The following is a 17,230-nucleotide window of genomic DNA, read 5'->3' as shown; positions in this document are numbered from 1 at the left end:
GCTTTGCTATCTGTCTGAAATTCTTGTGAAGACAAAAATGTCCTTTTAAAAAGCAAGCTAATTGAGTTTCGTTTTGAATATGTTTAAAGGTTTGAAGACGCTGGTAATTTGCCAAATTTGTTCTTCAAGTCCTGTTGAGGGAGAACTATGAAAGACACCTGCTTCCCACCACCATCCACTGGACAGCTGATGCTCTGATGCAACTTCACAACATGCCTCTCTGCTTTCTCTCAGCCCCCACCTCCCCCTTTTCTCTCTGCACGCTCATTACAGATGCCCTAGTTTGCTTGTGAGCCAGGAGAGCTTCGCTAGCCTCATTACAAACTTGGACACCTCCCATCTTTTGTACCTTTTTTCCAGACAAGATCTCCCACATTCACGCTTGTATCCCAGAAGTAGCATAAAAAGATTCATCAAACATGTATAAAGGAGTAGAGCTCACATCTCATCTGAATCTTCGCAGTAACCGCTGAAGAGGAAGGTGTCTGTGACGGAAAGTGCCGCTGCAAATTAACAGGCAAGGAAAGACAAACTAGGCGAAGCAAAAATGCATTTTAGCTGGAAACTGTGACACAAATTTACAGGATTAATGCATATTCAACAACACATCTAGGCATTTCTTTGACCCTGTTCCTTAAATGTTACCTCATTAGCCCTCTTGTTGTCGTGATGTTTTGCATTTGGCATTTTGGATGAAAGAAAAATTATGCCACACTTTTGACTGAGCAACGCTGATTGAAAATTCACAAAGAATGCACTTGTACGGCAAATGCAAATGTTTAGTCATGTTTTCCCAGCTTTTGCAAGTGTTTTTGTGAGACAGGGAGACACAGGGTGCTTCAGAGAACCAATCAAAACTTTGATAAAAGCAGGAAATATGGCTAATTCAATATTTCCACATTTCTGCTTGAGAATTTTATCAAGAAAAATTGAAATCAAGATTTGTGTAAAATTCTACATGTTTATTTTCTTGTCAAAAAACACACAGGAGGGTTAAACCATGCAGCTCACGAATGTCTAATGGATTCTGAAGCCTGTTAGCTTAGCATAAATACAGGAAATAGGAAGAAGTTGTTTCATTCGATTAGCTAGTTGTGATGCTAAGTGTGTGAAATCCTTATATAAAGTTTGGTTTGGTTTGGTTTTTTTGTGGTTCGTATTTTCATATGATTACCAAAATAAATCCATGTTAAAAACTGCTAAAGAGGCAACAGATCACAACAAAGACACTGTTATAATGGGTGTATTTTATGGTCATGCACACATATTAAACATTATAGTTATACTGGTTAACAACAACATTAACCAGTATAACTACCTGTTTTACCTTTGACACAAAGAAAAGTGAGATTTCCACCTGCTTCTATCCACCACTGGTATATTTTGCAAAACAAAGCTTCCCTTTTTTTTGCAGCAATACCTGCTGCATGCAGTGCCATGTTTGAAGTAAATTTTAACACTTTAGTTAATGAGAATTTGAAGGGTTTAATTTACTTATATAAAATTCAGTCTGCTAATATAACAATTAACATTACTACAGATTAACCAGCACTTTAAAAGCAGTGTTGAATCAAATTAAACATAAGCTAGGAGGCTGTTTACTCCAGTTAAATACTGAATGAACAAATGTGAGAATGGTAGTGATCTCGTTTTCTTGCCAACAGAACAATTACCATCCCCATTAATTAACAGCACATTTATTTAAATGAAAAACATATGGATGACATGATGAGCTACTTTGTTCTGTCTTACTGCATAGCAGGTCCTTCACTTCCTTCACTCCTTCACCAGGCTATTTGAAAAGTCAAAAATTGCTGGTAAGCTCTGTTTAATGTTCCTCTTCAACGCAGGAAACATCGAAGGACATGAAAAATACTTGAAAAATATCTTCCGATTCTTGTTCCCTTCATACTTCACACCCGAAGGCCTAAGCTGTGCATTGTGTGCATCGAAAAGGGCAGGCCTTGACAAATTGAATTTTTTTTCATCCTGCTTACCCCTTGGTCAGTGAATTTCATGTAGCAGGCACTACTTACTTAGAGATTCAGTGTCAAGCAAGAAAAGGCTCAGTGTGTGAGTGATGATGTACAGTCAAGGGTGATTACTGAGCTTCGACATAAAATGCTGTATTCACTTTTCAGTGATTTTACTTTGTCTTTGCCTTAGCACACATCTTTAAAAGATAACACATCTTTGTAACCGAACAGCATGCGACACAGACAGATAAACACATGTACTAGACGCTGCTAGTGTCCAGTCGATAGCATTATTCCTATTATCCAACCACATCTCCAACGAAATGCAGCAACAACTAAAGAACGATGCTTCTATGTGTATAATTATAACTTCTAGAGTTTGTGTATGCAAGAAAGGAAGACAGCAAGAGTGAGAGTGCAATATCCCACAAAGACTCTCCTTCAGTGCACTGAACACAGTTAAAAATACACACTGCAATTTAAACTTTGAACTTTTCAGTTGCTAATTTAATCTGTCACACTCTTCACAGGTTCAACACTCGGTGCAGAACAAGATTTCAAGCTTAGTCACAATACACTGGCGGAATCTGCAATAGAGCACACCCACCTAGGACAAGTGAACAGGTTAGAGAGATCAAAGTTGTAAATATTTCATGTGCCTCAAACAGTGGTGAGTTGTACAAAGGTCTGTTTCAGAAGCAAAGTAGATAAAATAGGACGATATCAAACATGGTTAATAATGCAAGTTAGAATTAGGTTGGGTATACAACATGAACACTAAACTAAATAAGAGGGAAGTAACAGCTTGAAAGCTGAACAGTTCATACATTAAGCATAGGCTGACATTTGTTTCATTTCTTCCTGTCTGCCTCCTCTGATTGCTTTCTCTAGAATGTGAGAAGTCCTAAAACAGGCATAAAATTAAACATGACAACACCAGTGGTGTAACGCTTGACTGTGCTATAAATGACACACTGTATGCTACACTTTTTCTTCTTTATAAAATATGGAGAAAGTGAAAACAAACAATTTAATGGTTCTTGTATAACTCAGTGGTCTTGTTTATCACTGAGAACATTTATTCTGTGGTTTCTGTAAAACTGATTGATTAATTGACTGAATTCACAAACGTTAAAGGAAAAATGGTTAAAAAAACATCTGTATTCAAACAGGCAAGCACATTTTAAATACCACATGGCCAGCTTGTGTAGCAACAAGCATATGGATAATATCAATGCATATCATTACATCTGCACATTCTGGCAGCTGCTTATCATCCTGTATTTCCACACATGCTGTAAACAGTTTTAATTTTAGAGAAACAGCTGCAGAGAGGTACAGTTAAACTATGTAAATATACAACTTTGCCAACATACCAATTGTGTCCCAGTAGTTAGCTAAATCTGAAAATGAAGCAGACTACTGTTACTCTGCTATGAAATGTGAAGTAATGGTCCTGATGTGTCTGTTACATAATTGCCTTGTTTTTTCTGTGTCTACCCCACTTGGGCATCATGGTGGTGCAATGGTTAGCATTGTTGCCTCACAACAAGAGCATTCCTTCTTGGGCTCCCACAGGACTATGAGAGCTGAATTGTTTAGTTAACTGGTGATTTTGAAATCGTCCGTGGCTGAGCAGTAGATAAAGTGCTTAAAGTTTATAGAATAAATTGTTGTATGAGGCTGTGGTTAAACACAGCTTCTGGCCTAAAGCAATCTGAGTGATCACCGTGACCAGAAAAGCACTAAATAAATTCTGGTGTGTTTCCATCAGTGTCTCTGTTAGTAATGAAATGACATCTCAACAGCAGTTCGGTTACAACATTTATACCACAGATTTGGTCTTGGTTTCAGACATTGTTACACTTTGTTCCATTAACATAAACCCATAGAGCGCATTTCAAAAGCAAGGGCTGCACTAAAACTTTAATGTTTTACGCTGATGTTGGTTTTGGTAATATGGAAACTAAAGCTTTTTCCCAATTCACATGACCCTGACCTTTGACCCATGACCTTTAAGTATTACATACGAAAATGGTGGATTTTATTATTTTTACCCATATGATTGGAGCAGAATAGGCTGAAATCTTTAAATTGTAAAAACTGTAAAAATCAATGTAACCTTGTAAGGCATTGTATTGAAAAAACAAAAGAAAAAATGTGTTGTACAGCTCTCTTCATGCCCTTTCGTAAGATATACTACTTGGAGATTTTTTCAAGGTCAACTTTGACTTTGGGTGCTAACAATGAAGGTTTAGCTCAAATGCTTAGCCAACTTAGGTACTCATGGAGTTTTTGCTGATTTTGACCTTTAGCTTTCACCAAACTTGAATCAGCTCGAGCTGTTATTAGTATCTAGCATGACATAAAATTTGAAAATAATATCTTAGGAAACTGAAAACAGATTCTCTCTCTCCCGTCAGGTGGAGAAATATGTTGGATCTTTAACAGTTAATGTCTCTACTGTATATCGTACATGCTGGGAATGGCTCTAGCCTTCAATGAGAATGAAAAACACGAGTGGATCGAGAACGGGTGAGCAGTTGGATTCTCCACATTAAGCAAAAGTTAGGAAGTGGAAAGAAATACTGACTTTTTGGTCACAAATCAAATTGAGTGTTTATTCAATTCAGTTCTGTTTGATTTAAAGCATGCAAGCTGGTCACAGTGGTGTCAAGTAATATTTTAATGTTGGTATTTTGGTATAAAACCACAATTTTCTTTCTACTTACTATGTGCTATACAGGGTTAAGACCTTAATAAGTGGTTACTGCTACATTTGGCTTGGCCTTGGTTTATTACTGAGCTAAAAACAAGAGAAGCTCATCTGAAACTATTGCTGTCTTGTGACAAGTTGTTGAGCATTGAGACTCTAGCAAAAAAGGTTATCAGAAACTTGTGCCTGAAAGTACAAATCTGGTGTAAATTGTTGCAACCTTTGCCCTTTTTGTGAGGGCAACTGACTGTGACTATGTCTCACTTTGATTTTCGGGCAGGAGTGGTTTCTGTTCGATGAACATCATGTTAAAGGGAATTTTCATCCTGGCTCTCAGCTCTATTTTTTCTCCCTCTTTCTACCCGTGGCTGGTACTACAAACCCCAAGGGTAATCTAAAACATCTGGATGGAAAATGTTGCACTTAAAAAAAAAAAAAAAATGCACTTATCTTCAAAATGGATAACATATACATTATGTCGTTACCTAAAATGGCTCTTCTGAAAAAAAAAATGTTTAAAGCAAAGGCTTCCAGTTGAAACTTGTCATATCCAGACTGATCGTATCCTGCTTCCTCTCAGTCACTCACCTGTTTCTATTCAGCGCAATTTAGTGTAAAATCGGGCTGACTCACACAATAAATAAATGCATGTTGTTTTGCGTTTTGCCAAATGAGTGAAGTATGGATGCACTTCCACACTGTGAAAAACAGCCAGAATTGCTGCCTAGAATTGGTGTGATGACATTTCTGGGTTACCTCTCCAAGCTTCAAGCACAAAAACCAACTCTCCTGTACACACACAAACACACACAAAGAAAAACAGACAATACATTCAGTGCATGTACTAATATACTCAAATGTAAGTTGAAATACTGTATAATACAGAGCTGGCAAGTCTTTAAGAGTAAAAAGCTGAAAACACCTCAAAGAAGTTTTAAAAGAAATTATATGTTGCAAAACAGTTACAGTGTTTAATTAATTTGCATGAGTGCTAGTTATTTCTTGTAGGTTTTATGGCATCATAACTGTCAATCAAAGACAGAGACATAATTCAAGGATTTTTTTAAATATAGACTGAGTTGGGACTCTTCATTTAAGTATGTCCTTGGGACAGAATCAGGAGGCATCATCTCCTTGGGACAGGTGTCTTAAGCACTTAATCTCATCTGAACTAAAGTAAGTAGACTGGCCTGACTGAATATGGTGGGTTCTTTATCAGACCAAAGACTAAAGTACTCAATCTCATTTTAACTACAGCAGCTTCACTTCCATCTGAAGCAGTTTAACCATATTTGTAATTAATACAACCAGAAATTTTTTGAGAGATGAAAATGAGTCAAATACTCCCATACAAAAGCAAGAGTTACATTCTTTGTTTGTCCCCCACTAAAACTTAAACAAGCTGAAACTGCTTACATCTCATCAGACTTAACGGCTACTGCAGTTCTGCACTTAATGCAAAATACTTTAGTCTTCCTATTGATCCGTTGGGGAAAGGTGAAGTCTTCACTCATGGCCAAAACCAATAATGAATGCTGATACTGGTGTGACACCTCCCTGTCAAATACAGGGGGTCCATTGCACTCAGCAGGCACACCCACTGAGTATAGAAATTGTGCTTGGCTGAGGATACACTTACAATCCACATTGACACTTGTCAGTAAGCTTTTCATTCCTCCCTCCTCCTAAATACCTATCCTCTTCCCACACACACACACCTACACTTGGCACACCTACACATCTGCACAGGCAGTTATTGATAAAAACAACATTCTTAAAATAATATAGAGAAAGATAGATACAAACATTTTAACGATATACGAGAAAACGCTTAACGTTCCAGCCAAAAAATACCCTGGTTTATCATCCTTTCATCCAACTTGACTGTTACCTATTGTTTACCTTGTTAGGCTTCCTTATGAGTGAAAAGTTTGGTTTTAATATTTTTCTTGTGGCCCCAGGGCCTTTCTTTTTGCAGTATACCTCTGATTTTTAACCTAAAAAAATGGTAGCTGAACCTTGAGAAATTGAATAAAAATGATACTGTACCATGACTGAAAGGTATCAGAATACATCTCTAAAATAAATTTGTTTTATTTATATTTTAATATTATTAACAATAGTCACATCTGTGGTGTCGATAAACAAATCTAAAAGGCACTTTTATGCATTTAAAACATATTTTCTCTTTCTGCCTCATGCTGACAGACATTTATCCATCAAAATGCAAAGATTTACTCATTTACAAGAGGAGCTGCGCTTCTGCAAACTACTCCATATAAGTTTAGTGAACAGAAAATTATGACATTTGTGCTTTTTTCTGAATTTATGTGCCAATAAAAGAAGCATTGCAGGAAAAGGGCCACAAAAAAGATTTTTTTTTCCATCTTTTTTTACTTAAACTAGCCTGCGGTGCTTTTTCAAATTAATCATTTCGTATTTATTGGTGAGTCAAACAAAAATGCATTGCGGGTACAAATTTTAGTGTTAAATTACATACAGGTGATGTCTTCTGAATGTCACACATGAATAAAACAGTGAAGTAAGATCGCATTTGCAGGGGGAAGAATGCTGTTCATTGAGTTACACAGATCAAAAGTGTTCTGAACCTTCAGCGTTCCACTTCTGCATGCTTTAATACTTTATCATCAAACTACGTCGTGCGACCACCGTTCCACCACTAACACCCATCCACTGGCAGTAAGGTTTAGTACTAGCAGAGATACTGAATTGTCTGCTGTAAGGAGGAAAATCAAGTAATCAAAAAGAAATGTCATTTTCATTTATAATTTTGGTTTGAAGCATTATGAAAACAGCATAATTGAGCTAAAATTGTTATTGTGTCACATGTGTCACTTTGAAGTGATCCACTATACCATTTAACGATTTCAAACATGCAGGTCCACTTGTTAAAGTGCATATATTTGAAGTTATTACCTGCAACTTTTTTTGCATCACATGCAGTGAGTCTTCTTGTGCCTCCAAGAGTTGAAACATTAATTGTGACCCAGTGGGATTACTTAAACCCAGCATGTGGTCTTATTAATACTCAAGCTATGAAAGGGACAGGCCACTGCATGTTCTTAGCTGAAAAATGAATGTACACTCAACGATAACTCACACTACAAATGAAGAATTTGTATAATCTTTTTACTCAAGCTACGGGGCTCTTTCTGCTTTTTTTCCTGACATTAACACTTTGCTAAGAACGCCACAGCTTAAGTCAGCTGTCATAATGTTATATATTGCCTTTAGTCAGTGACAGAACTTTAACACTGTTTGGGGAAATACAGAATCAACATTTCCATAGTTTTGTGAAGAGAAACATCACCTTTGAGTTAAGGACTGTGGGAAAACAGACAAGCTATTGTGTGAAAATTGCTATTTTTACTGGTGATCAGTCTTTGTGTTTATCTTTTGTCTGTTTGATGCCTTGAAGAATTCTTCCTTTTCACTCACTGCCAAATGCAGAGTTAAGCAAAAGTCACCTTGAGGATACAGAACTGGGCTTCAAACACGATAATTTTCAGTGTTTCAGTGACGGTCACATGATTATTGTACCATCACTGCAAAAGTCTTGAGGCACCTCAGTTTTTTATTTTTTTATAATGTGCAAGGAAATGGGAAATAGTTGGATTTACTGAAATATGTGCAAACATAAATGGAAACCACAGTATATAAGGGGAAAGAGAATTTCGACAATCCTAACAAGCCTGAAAGTCCATTTTTGGTAGGACTGCCTTTATTTTTCAACATAGCCTGGATTCTCTTGGGGTGTTGCCTTTTGTTCTGTTCTCTGTCAGGGTGATCCCACATTGTTGGAGTAATGTTGAGGTCCGTGCTCTGGGGAGGCCAGTCTATGACTGATAGTGTTCCATTGTGTGTTTTCCTATCCAGCTTTGCTTTTGCTGTATTGGCAGTGTGTCTGGGATCATTGTCATGCTGGAAAATGAAACCATTACTAGGGCTGTGCCATATCATATCATTTGAGATGATTAGCTTTGACTGTTTGGTATAAATTTTTACATGATATTTTTACACTGACGATGTTGTAGCATCCCCATGCCTTTGTGTTCCCCAATGCATGCAAGCAGAGAAGCCCAGGCATGACTGACAGCAACAGCCACAAGTCAGCCAAAACTAAAACTACTTCAGCAACCTCCAACAAAGCACAGTACTCAGCAAAATATGCAAGGAAAATTGTTCCTGCCAAAGGTGGAAAGAACAAATGTGTTTCATGACTTGAGGAAAAAAACACACACATTGTCCAGGCTACGAAGGAAGACATACAGTACAGGCAGCTAATGATGTTCAACCCATTCAATTATTGATGTGTTTACAAGGTGGCAAAACAGGGCTTAAAGCATGAGCCAAGATTCAACAGCAAAAATATGGCTCATATTTATAATGTAATAATATTAATATTTTGGTACTTTATTTATTGTTAAACTACACTCCCTGGGTTACTTTTGTGCTTACATTCCACACATCTTGTGTCTCTCTGGCACCACACTGCTGGTAGCACCTTATTTTTTTTAAATAGATTCACACTTCAAATCAGGAAGTGTGTCCTCAATGATAGTAGCTCATTGGAAAAGAAGGATGGAAAATGTCTTTCATTTGCTGCTGCCCGAAGCATCGATAAAATGCTCCAAATGTCTTTTTTGTCAGAAATATCATAAATTTTCTCAACATGTCATAATCTAATTTTGAGGTCACATTGCCCACCATTAAAAATCAGGGGTTTTCCAGTATTGCATGGTCAAATAAAAACCTGATGGTATTTCTCCTCATTCATAATTACATCAGTTTTCACAAGATCCCCAACACCACTGACTGGAAAGCAGGTCTAAACCACTTTTTTGAGAATGCACTGCACACAGTGCTAATATATGCAAGTTTTCCCCACCTTGTTGGGGGAAAAATACAACTTTATATCTGTCAAGGCTGTGTTATCTTTGGCATTTTCGCAGCTTAAGAAATGAGAACAATTTCTGTGATTCTGCGACAGACTGCTAGTACCCAAGTCTCTAAAAATACTATTTAAAATTGGTTCTTTGTTGCCCTTTTTATGCTTGAATGAATCATAGTTCAGTTTTAAGTGGCTTATCAAAGGAAAAAAAAAACCTTTCTCTGAAAATGGTCAAGTACAAGAACTGGGTAAAAAGGCAGCCAATGTGTAAAAGAAAAACTCTTAAAAACAAAACAAAAAAAATCTGGAGAACTATTTCTCGAGATGTCTTGATGCATGCTCAATCATCCAGGTAAAGAACTCCCAAAAAGATGATTCTGTTCATCTGGACGTAGATGAACAGCGCGGGAAATGTTTCGTCACTCATCCAAGAGTGACGACTTCTCAAAACCACTTTAATGACAAGAAAGTCTGGCAACCTGGAAGCTAAATATAAAGAAATGAGGGGTAGCTCAAGACTTTTGCACAGAACTCTAAATCAAACAAAACCACAAAATGTTATAAAATAACTATGAAACATCCATTTTTTTCCTGTCTGAAAGTTTGCGTTGACTAAAATACGTCTTTTACCACCATGCTGCTATTTTATTCTCAAGGCTGCATTAAAGCTCTTTGGTAAGCGTTTCCTCTTCATGTGTCCTTGCAACCTTGATAACCATCACTCCAGTGCCCTCCATATAAGTCAAGCATGAAATGTAGGCAGGAGAACTGAGATGGCAAAGACAAATAGCATTGTATGCATCACCTTGTCAGCATGACAGACAAATGAAGTCTCCTTCAAATATAAAAAGGATTAGTGAACATCTGCACTGACAACAAATATCCCTATTAAGTTCCACAAAAAAACAGCAGCGCTGTCACTACATCACTTAGTTCTATGTTTTGATATTCTATGTTGCGTTTTCTTGTGCAGGGGTTGTTGTCCAATGAGTAGCTTGGAATCCGTTGCTAATCATGGCTGCTGATTTGACAGAAGTCTGACCTCTCTCCACTGATTAAGGACTGTGCCATTTAAAACCGGATTGAAGAGCACTGTAGAGGTAGGTCGCCAGTTATTGTTATTAAAAGTCAGTCATACATCAACCATAACCTTTAGTGGCCAGTAAAGGTAATGAGGTTTGGATAAATCTGTACAATTAATATGCATTATATCCATTTAAATGTCTGCAAACAAAAGCTCCATTTTATTAAAGATATAATAGAGATGAACCAAAATTCTGAGTCAGAGTAAAAAAAAATTGTTTTTGCTGTTATTTATTTCCTCTTTTGTGGCAAGGAAACAAATACATCTTCTTTTAAAAGGCTTTCATTTCTTCACCACACTATCTTTGCACATCTAGTGCACAGCACTGTAGAGCTACAGTAATGTGCAAAAGGCTTGAAGAAGCTTATTTCTTCATATTTTGCTCCCAAGGAGCTAGACTCTCTTTTATTTATTTATTTTCTAAATAGCTCTCCAGGCCCTCTAGCCCTGTGGTAGCTGGGATAGGCTCTAGCCACCGTGACCCTGGTAAGGATAAGCAGAAGAGGAGGATGGATGGATGGATCTCTCCAGGCTTCTACAGGTATGCCAAATTACACAAGAATTGTACTGAAAATCATCATTTTCATCACTCCTGAAAACAAATGTGAAATTTTGGTTTAAATATGTACACAGGGGTCAGGAGAGAGGTACAACAGTGTCTACAGTCATCTGTAAAACACAACGGAGGCTCTGGTGAGGTTTGGGGATGCTTTGCATTCAGTGGTATTGAGCATCTTGTCAAAATTGATGGAATTATGAAGGCAAAAACGTGCGATTCGATTTGATCCATTATGCAATACCATCTGGAAAGCATGTAATTGGTAACAACTTCATTTTCCAGCATGAAAATGGTTCCCAGTATGAGGTCAATGCATTAAAACATACCTGGATAGAAAAACACAGTTAAAGACTATCAGTCATGGATCGGCCTCCTCAGAGCCCAGACCTTATTGTAGCAAGTGGGATCATCTTGATAGAGAACAGAACAAAAGCAGCCAACATTCAAAGAAGAGCTTTGAATGTTCTTTAAGAACCCCGGAGAACTTTTCCTGAAGACTGCTTAAAGAAATGACAGGGAAGCTTGCCTAAGAGAGTTGCAGCAGTGTTGAAGAATCATTGGGTCGTACCAAATATTGGTTTTTTAACCTCATTAGAATTGCACAAACTCTTGCCTTATATACTGTATTGCCATGTATATTTGTAGCGTTTTCCCATTTTATATACAGAAATGAGGGGTGGCTCTTTACTTTTGCAGAGCAGTGTAGGTCACATGTCTTTCTTATTAAAATTCATTGGTACATCAACCATAACCTCAGCTGCCAGTAAATGTGTTGACCTTTCAGATAAATCTATCAAATCAGCCTTGATAGATTTATCTATCAAGTCGGTATATCTCATTTATATCCATCCAACTGTTTGGAAGCAGAAGCTCAATTTCTCTCAGCTAAACAAAACTTCTGCTGCCCTTCAGTAAGCCTCCCAACCTCTCAAACCTACATCATATTGAGCATGATGAGCAATTTAAAGCTGCCAACATTCGCAAAATTGCAATATTTCTACATTAGTGTATTGTTTGACTTCTTCAACTGCGTTACACAAGTGCAATCTTTGGCTAAAATGAACAGCAGTCAACAATATTAACACTAATCATGGCTCACCAATAGCAAACAATCACACTGCCACTCCAGATGGCTGTCCATTCGACTAAAAGCCTCTAATTGTGAAGTCCTTATCACAAGACTGGGGCTAAAATTAAGATGCATAAAACTCATTAAGGCTGACACTCCAAACAAAGCACAAAAGCGTCTTACATATCCATCCACAGAACCCACGGGTGCAGTCATGTGCTTTGTCCAGACAGACAGGCAGGACCCCAAACAATGTGTGAGAGTCAGCCCCAGTAACCAAAGAGAGGAGGTGATGTATTGCACACTGACATGGAACAATGCAGTCTGTTTTACCTGAAGGCGAATCTTTCTACCCCATCAATTTGTTTCAGTGGACAGAGACACCCTGTGACATCCTCCATGCAGTGTTTGTTAGCCGCTATCTCAGAAGACACCTGCTGTCTTTGAGCAATGACAAAAGGTAAGTAAACCGTATCTTCAAGGCAACACAAAGAGATTTCTAATAATCACAAGACATTTTTTTCTGCCACTTTCTTCATGACAGCTGAATGCTTTCGTGTCCCTTTTAATCTGACTGTGGATTTTTTAAACATGTCAGACTGACAGCAACGGTGACGAAGGGGTTCGGTTGCAAATATAGCTGCCAGGCTGACCAATATGACTATGGCTGTTGTTCAAACACAGATGAAACATTAACACTGTCGATTAACCTCCATTTCCTCCTCTAACAAGCTCCCTTTTGTGACTAAGGTTACAGCTTAACTCATTTTTGAAGCAGATGGACAAAAAAAATAAATCCCTTTACAATAGCACAATTTTTAACTGGGATATGATTAATTGAGGGACTAGTCCGGGGTTTATTTTTAACTCACTGAGCCTTGAAACAAGTCGACCCGCGGCACCACGGCTCTCTGCTCTTCCTGTACATTCATTATGCCAGCCTACCAGGCAGTATTATGTCTTATAACAGCTGACTGTGAGTTGACACTGTGAGGCTTAGGGAGCCTTAGAAACTCTGCTTGGGGCACACTCCCGGTGTAGAGACTGAGGTCTGTCTGACATGTGTGACTCCTGAGGCAAGCGTGTTGCTAAATGAACAGAGACAGGGACAATGGCATGACCCACTTCTATCAGGACTACCCTGTTTTCTTTATCAAAAAAAATATATATGTGTATCCCACAGGTACGGCTCTGCACTGATGGTGGAAAATATATAGCGGCCAAAAGCTTAAACATCCCCATCACCAGAGAACAGGAAGGGCAAAAGGGGGGAGGATGTAAATGATGGGAACGGTGATTCAGGGAGTCAGGTTAATCTATAAGCTTTCAGCAGTTTTCTCTCTGCATAAAGCAGTGTGACATGTTTTGGTAAGACTCTACATTAGACTTCAATGTCCATTTACCCTACTTGTAATATTGCGCTGGTTAATAATGATAAGGCAACTATTACAGGATATATATCACCTCTAGATTTGTCTAGTCACCACGCAAGAAATCTTTCTATTCCGTTTTTTTTTTCTTCTTCTTTTTATATTGGTTATTAAAAAAATGGGTAAATAAGGGGAGAAAGATGCCTTTGTCCCCCTGCATTAATTAACGAGAGCTAAACCTGGACCCTCAGCTTCTTTTACCCCATGTAAGCTTCGCACATAAGCCAAGCAAGCAGCTGAAGATGGTCACTGTGAGGGCGCACGAAACACTGGAGCTGTGCACATTTGCCTTAATTGTGCGCAGTCTCATGTGGCCCTTTATCAAAGAGCAATTACACACAGATAAAATACACAATCGGCCGCTTGTATACTCAAACAGGTCTCCTTTAAACACAATCAAACCAATTAACTAACGAGTCGTGCACGGATAAAAAAAAAAAAAAAAAAAAAACGTGCCGAGACTGCTCCGTTTCCCGCGAACAATACAGTGTTGAACCGTTCATGTGGGATACCCCCACTCCCCACGATCCTCTTTGAATAATCACCAGCACTTTGTCACTTTCAGTAGAATATGTAAATATGCCAAAGGATTCTGTTCGGTGATGCTCCCACGCTAAAGAACTATTTGTGTGGGGAAAAAGAAAAGAAAAGAAAAGAAAATGTGACAATGATTATTTTTGCCTGTCACTTGTTCCGCTCACCTTTCACAAGCTGTGGGACAGCGGCGCTCAAGCACAGGGCGACGGAAAGGAGTAGCGGTCCCATCCTCTCACAATAATCAGGTCCGACTTCCAAGGTTACGGAGCTGTGGGTAAAATCGCGTGGCAATAGCCCAAACTTCTCCTTCCTTTGCTCCGGCTGGACTGTGAGGGTTACCCTGAGAGCTGTTGCTATATGACTATGTCCTCTCAGGTAAAGTCTTGCGCTGCGATAAAGTCGGCAGAGAGGGAGACACAGAGAGACAGAGTGAGAGACTCGCCACCTGGATTTTGTCCTGCAGGAACAAGTGGACTGTGCCTGCCGGGCACTCCTCTGCTGCTGCCTCCGCGCTCCTACCGCAGTGGTGCGATGTAGTGGAGAGAGCGACGTGCGCGCTCAGTCGGTGCTGCCGGACGACTACTGTCAAACCTCCCAGAGTCAGAAGAATTATCACTTCCGCTACACACATACAAAATAAAACTAGAAGTGATGACTTTTAATTTGAACTGCGCTTCATTTGATGTCTCGTGTATCCAAATAAATAAATAAGTAAATAAATAATAATTATAATAAAAAACAAAACGTGTTTTTCGCCGACTTTTATTTTCTTATTTTTAATTCTCTCTCTCTTTCTGATATCATGTCATGTAGAGTTTAAGCCAATGCCTGTTTACGCAGTTAGTTGTATTTATAAAGTTATTTTTATAAATATTAAAAATTAAGTTATAAAGCTATTTTTTAAAGGATAAATAAGTTTTTTTTATTTCCTTACTATTTTTTTATTGTTTTAAAGGTGCACAGTCAAAACGTTATGCAGCTTGGACCACAGTCACTTTGGTCCTTTGGTCACTGGGAGGATGCTTCATGGTAGGCTTTATTGGTGGAGCAAGCTCTTCCTCCTCCCACTCCCGATAAAAAATAAATAATAGAGAGAGAGCTTTAAAAAAATTCTTCCAAAAGTCAGAACTTGCTAGAAATTTAAATTGCGCATAATCAGCCTCTCCCAAACTCCTTATTTCACTCTCAGATTTCTGTTTTTTAAGCCTCCGGAAGTTGGATGCTCAGCAATTAATTTAGTACTTTCAAAAGTATTTTTCTGGAAAGCCTTGATGAGTTTTAGTATCCTCAACAAAACGATTAAATTGGAAAATTCTTTATCGCATTAGGATACTGGCCGTAATGTTCTATGAACAATTTTCATTTTGTAGATTCTCCTGTTGTTTCTAGGAGAGAGAAAAAGATGGCACTGACTGAACAGCATCTCTGAAACAGAGTTTAACGAACATCTAAGTAACGCATATTAATTTACACAAACCACAACTTCCCTGCTTACAGCGAGTTTCCAATTTACAAGCCATTTCCATCCTTCAACTGAAGATCTTACTGAAACATAAACTACTACAATAACGCATCCATGCTTTTTCACAGCCTGTGCAGACTGTTTATGCATACTGAACGTATACAGGTGTCTCACTGGGGTGTGACATTCTCAAAATTAGATTATTTCTCAAGAGGGTGGCACCACACTGATTGTTCCTTTGTGCCACGTGTGATATTTCGCCCACCTCTGATTGGATTTTCATGAATCTGGGTTGAGTTAAATTAATGTGACAATTGCACTTTGCCAATTATAAACTGACACTGATTAACTCATGGTGAGAACTGTGATTATGGGCCCCGACCAACTCCCCCCATATATTTGTTCAACATAGCTATCTTACTCCTCAATAACATTTTTGATCTGTTTTTTAAGAAATAATAATAGTATTTAAAGACATTTTCTGCAATAGCAAGAGCATACTGGCTGCAGACATTACAATGACATGTTCTCCTTACATGAATAACTGATCCATGAATAAATGCACTGTTTCATTCCATATTTGTGACCATTGCCATTTCTGCACATCTGAGAGAGAAGTTTCCAGAACGAAAGAAAGAAAAGTAGCAGGACTCTGACTTTAAGTCGATGTCTTTATCCAACAGTCTGACCTTGAGATGCTTTCAGGCTCCTCATTATGAATCATGAAAGATATCAGGTGTCTTATGGTTTAATGTAGATAGAGACCTATAACTGTATGCACTTGGTCAAGACTAATAAATCATCCACAGTGGCCACAGTAAAGTCTGCTATCATGATAATGAGAAGCTGCCCTCTATTCCAAAGAGCACCTCCCACTGTGTCAGATTTCCAGACTTGTCTCCATTGCATGTGATACTTGGTGGAATAGCACATCCCTCTCCCTCAAAGTATGATCATGTTGGAACATCTGCGTACGATTATATTTAAAAAAGCATCGGTTTTCATGAATCCACTGACAAGGGCAAAGAAGGCAAAGAAGGGATGCGACACATCCCTAAAAAAATTATCCAGTGGCTGCTGATGTTCCTTAGCTGTAATTGTGATCATAAAATTAAATTAGAACAACTGTTGATGCTGTCTAGTCATTGTGTTAAGAGCACATTGGTTAACAGATGTGAATTTGTTGAATTGTCCTGCTCATTGTTCTATTTGCCTTTTTCTTTAGTTCTGATTATATTGAAGGGGAAGAGTGCAGTTTGTGCTATGATAATATCAAACCTGCCCATGTAACAGCACCTAACTCTGTCTTTAGACGGATATATCAGTAAGTCCAGCAACAAGGAGACCCCATGCTGTGTTACAGACTTCAGTATGATACTGGAGTCCTAGTTCCTTTTTTCTCCTCATTGGTTGTTATCTTTGTTCTTTATTTTTCATGTCCCTGTGTTAAATTATTTTGTGTGGAGTTCTTTCACATAATCCTAC

At 38.3% G+C, this 17,230-nt stretch overlaps 1 protein-coding gene across 3 annotated transcripts in view; it reads right to left on the bottom strand.

The window, feature by feature from the left end:
* Nucleotides 1-14,874, bottom strand: part of edil3a (EGF like and discoidin domains 3a) — a 125,232-nt gene extending 110,358 nt beyond the window's left edge. For 2 of the 3 annotated variants that reach the window (XM_084947239.1, XM_084947240.1), the window contains exon 1: nt 14,448-14,874. In XM_084947239.1, coding sequence (XP_084803365.1) covers nt 14,448-14,511 — 64 coding nt within the window. In that variant the 5' untranslated portion in view covers nt 14,512-14,874. The remainder of the gene's footprint in view (nt 1-14,447) is intronic. The other variant, XM_084947237.1, reaches the window with a different exon arrangement.
* Between the last annotated feature and the right edge of the window lie 2,356 nt (nt 14,875-17,230).

This window comes from Perissodus microlepis, chromosome 12 (assembly GCF_051167445.1).
Source record: "Perissodus microlepis isolate ML-2025 ecotype Zambia chromosome 12, ASM5116744v1, whole genome shotgun sequence".
NCBI lineage: Eukaryota > Metazoa > Chordata > Actinopteri > Cichliformes > Cichlidae > Perissodus > Perissodus microlepis.
This window is presented reverse-complemented; position numbering and strand designations above follow the sequence as displayed.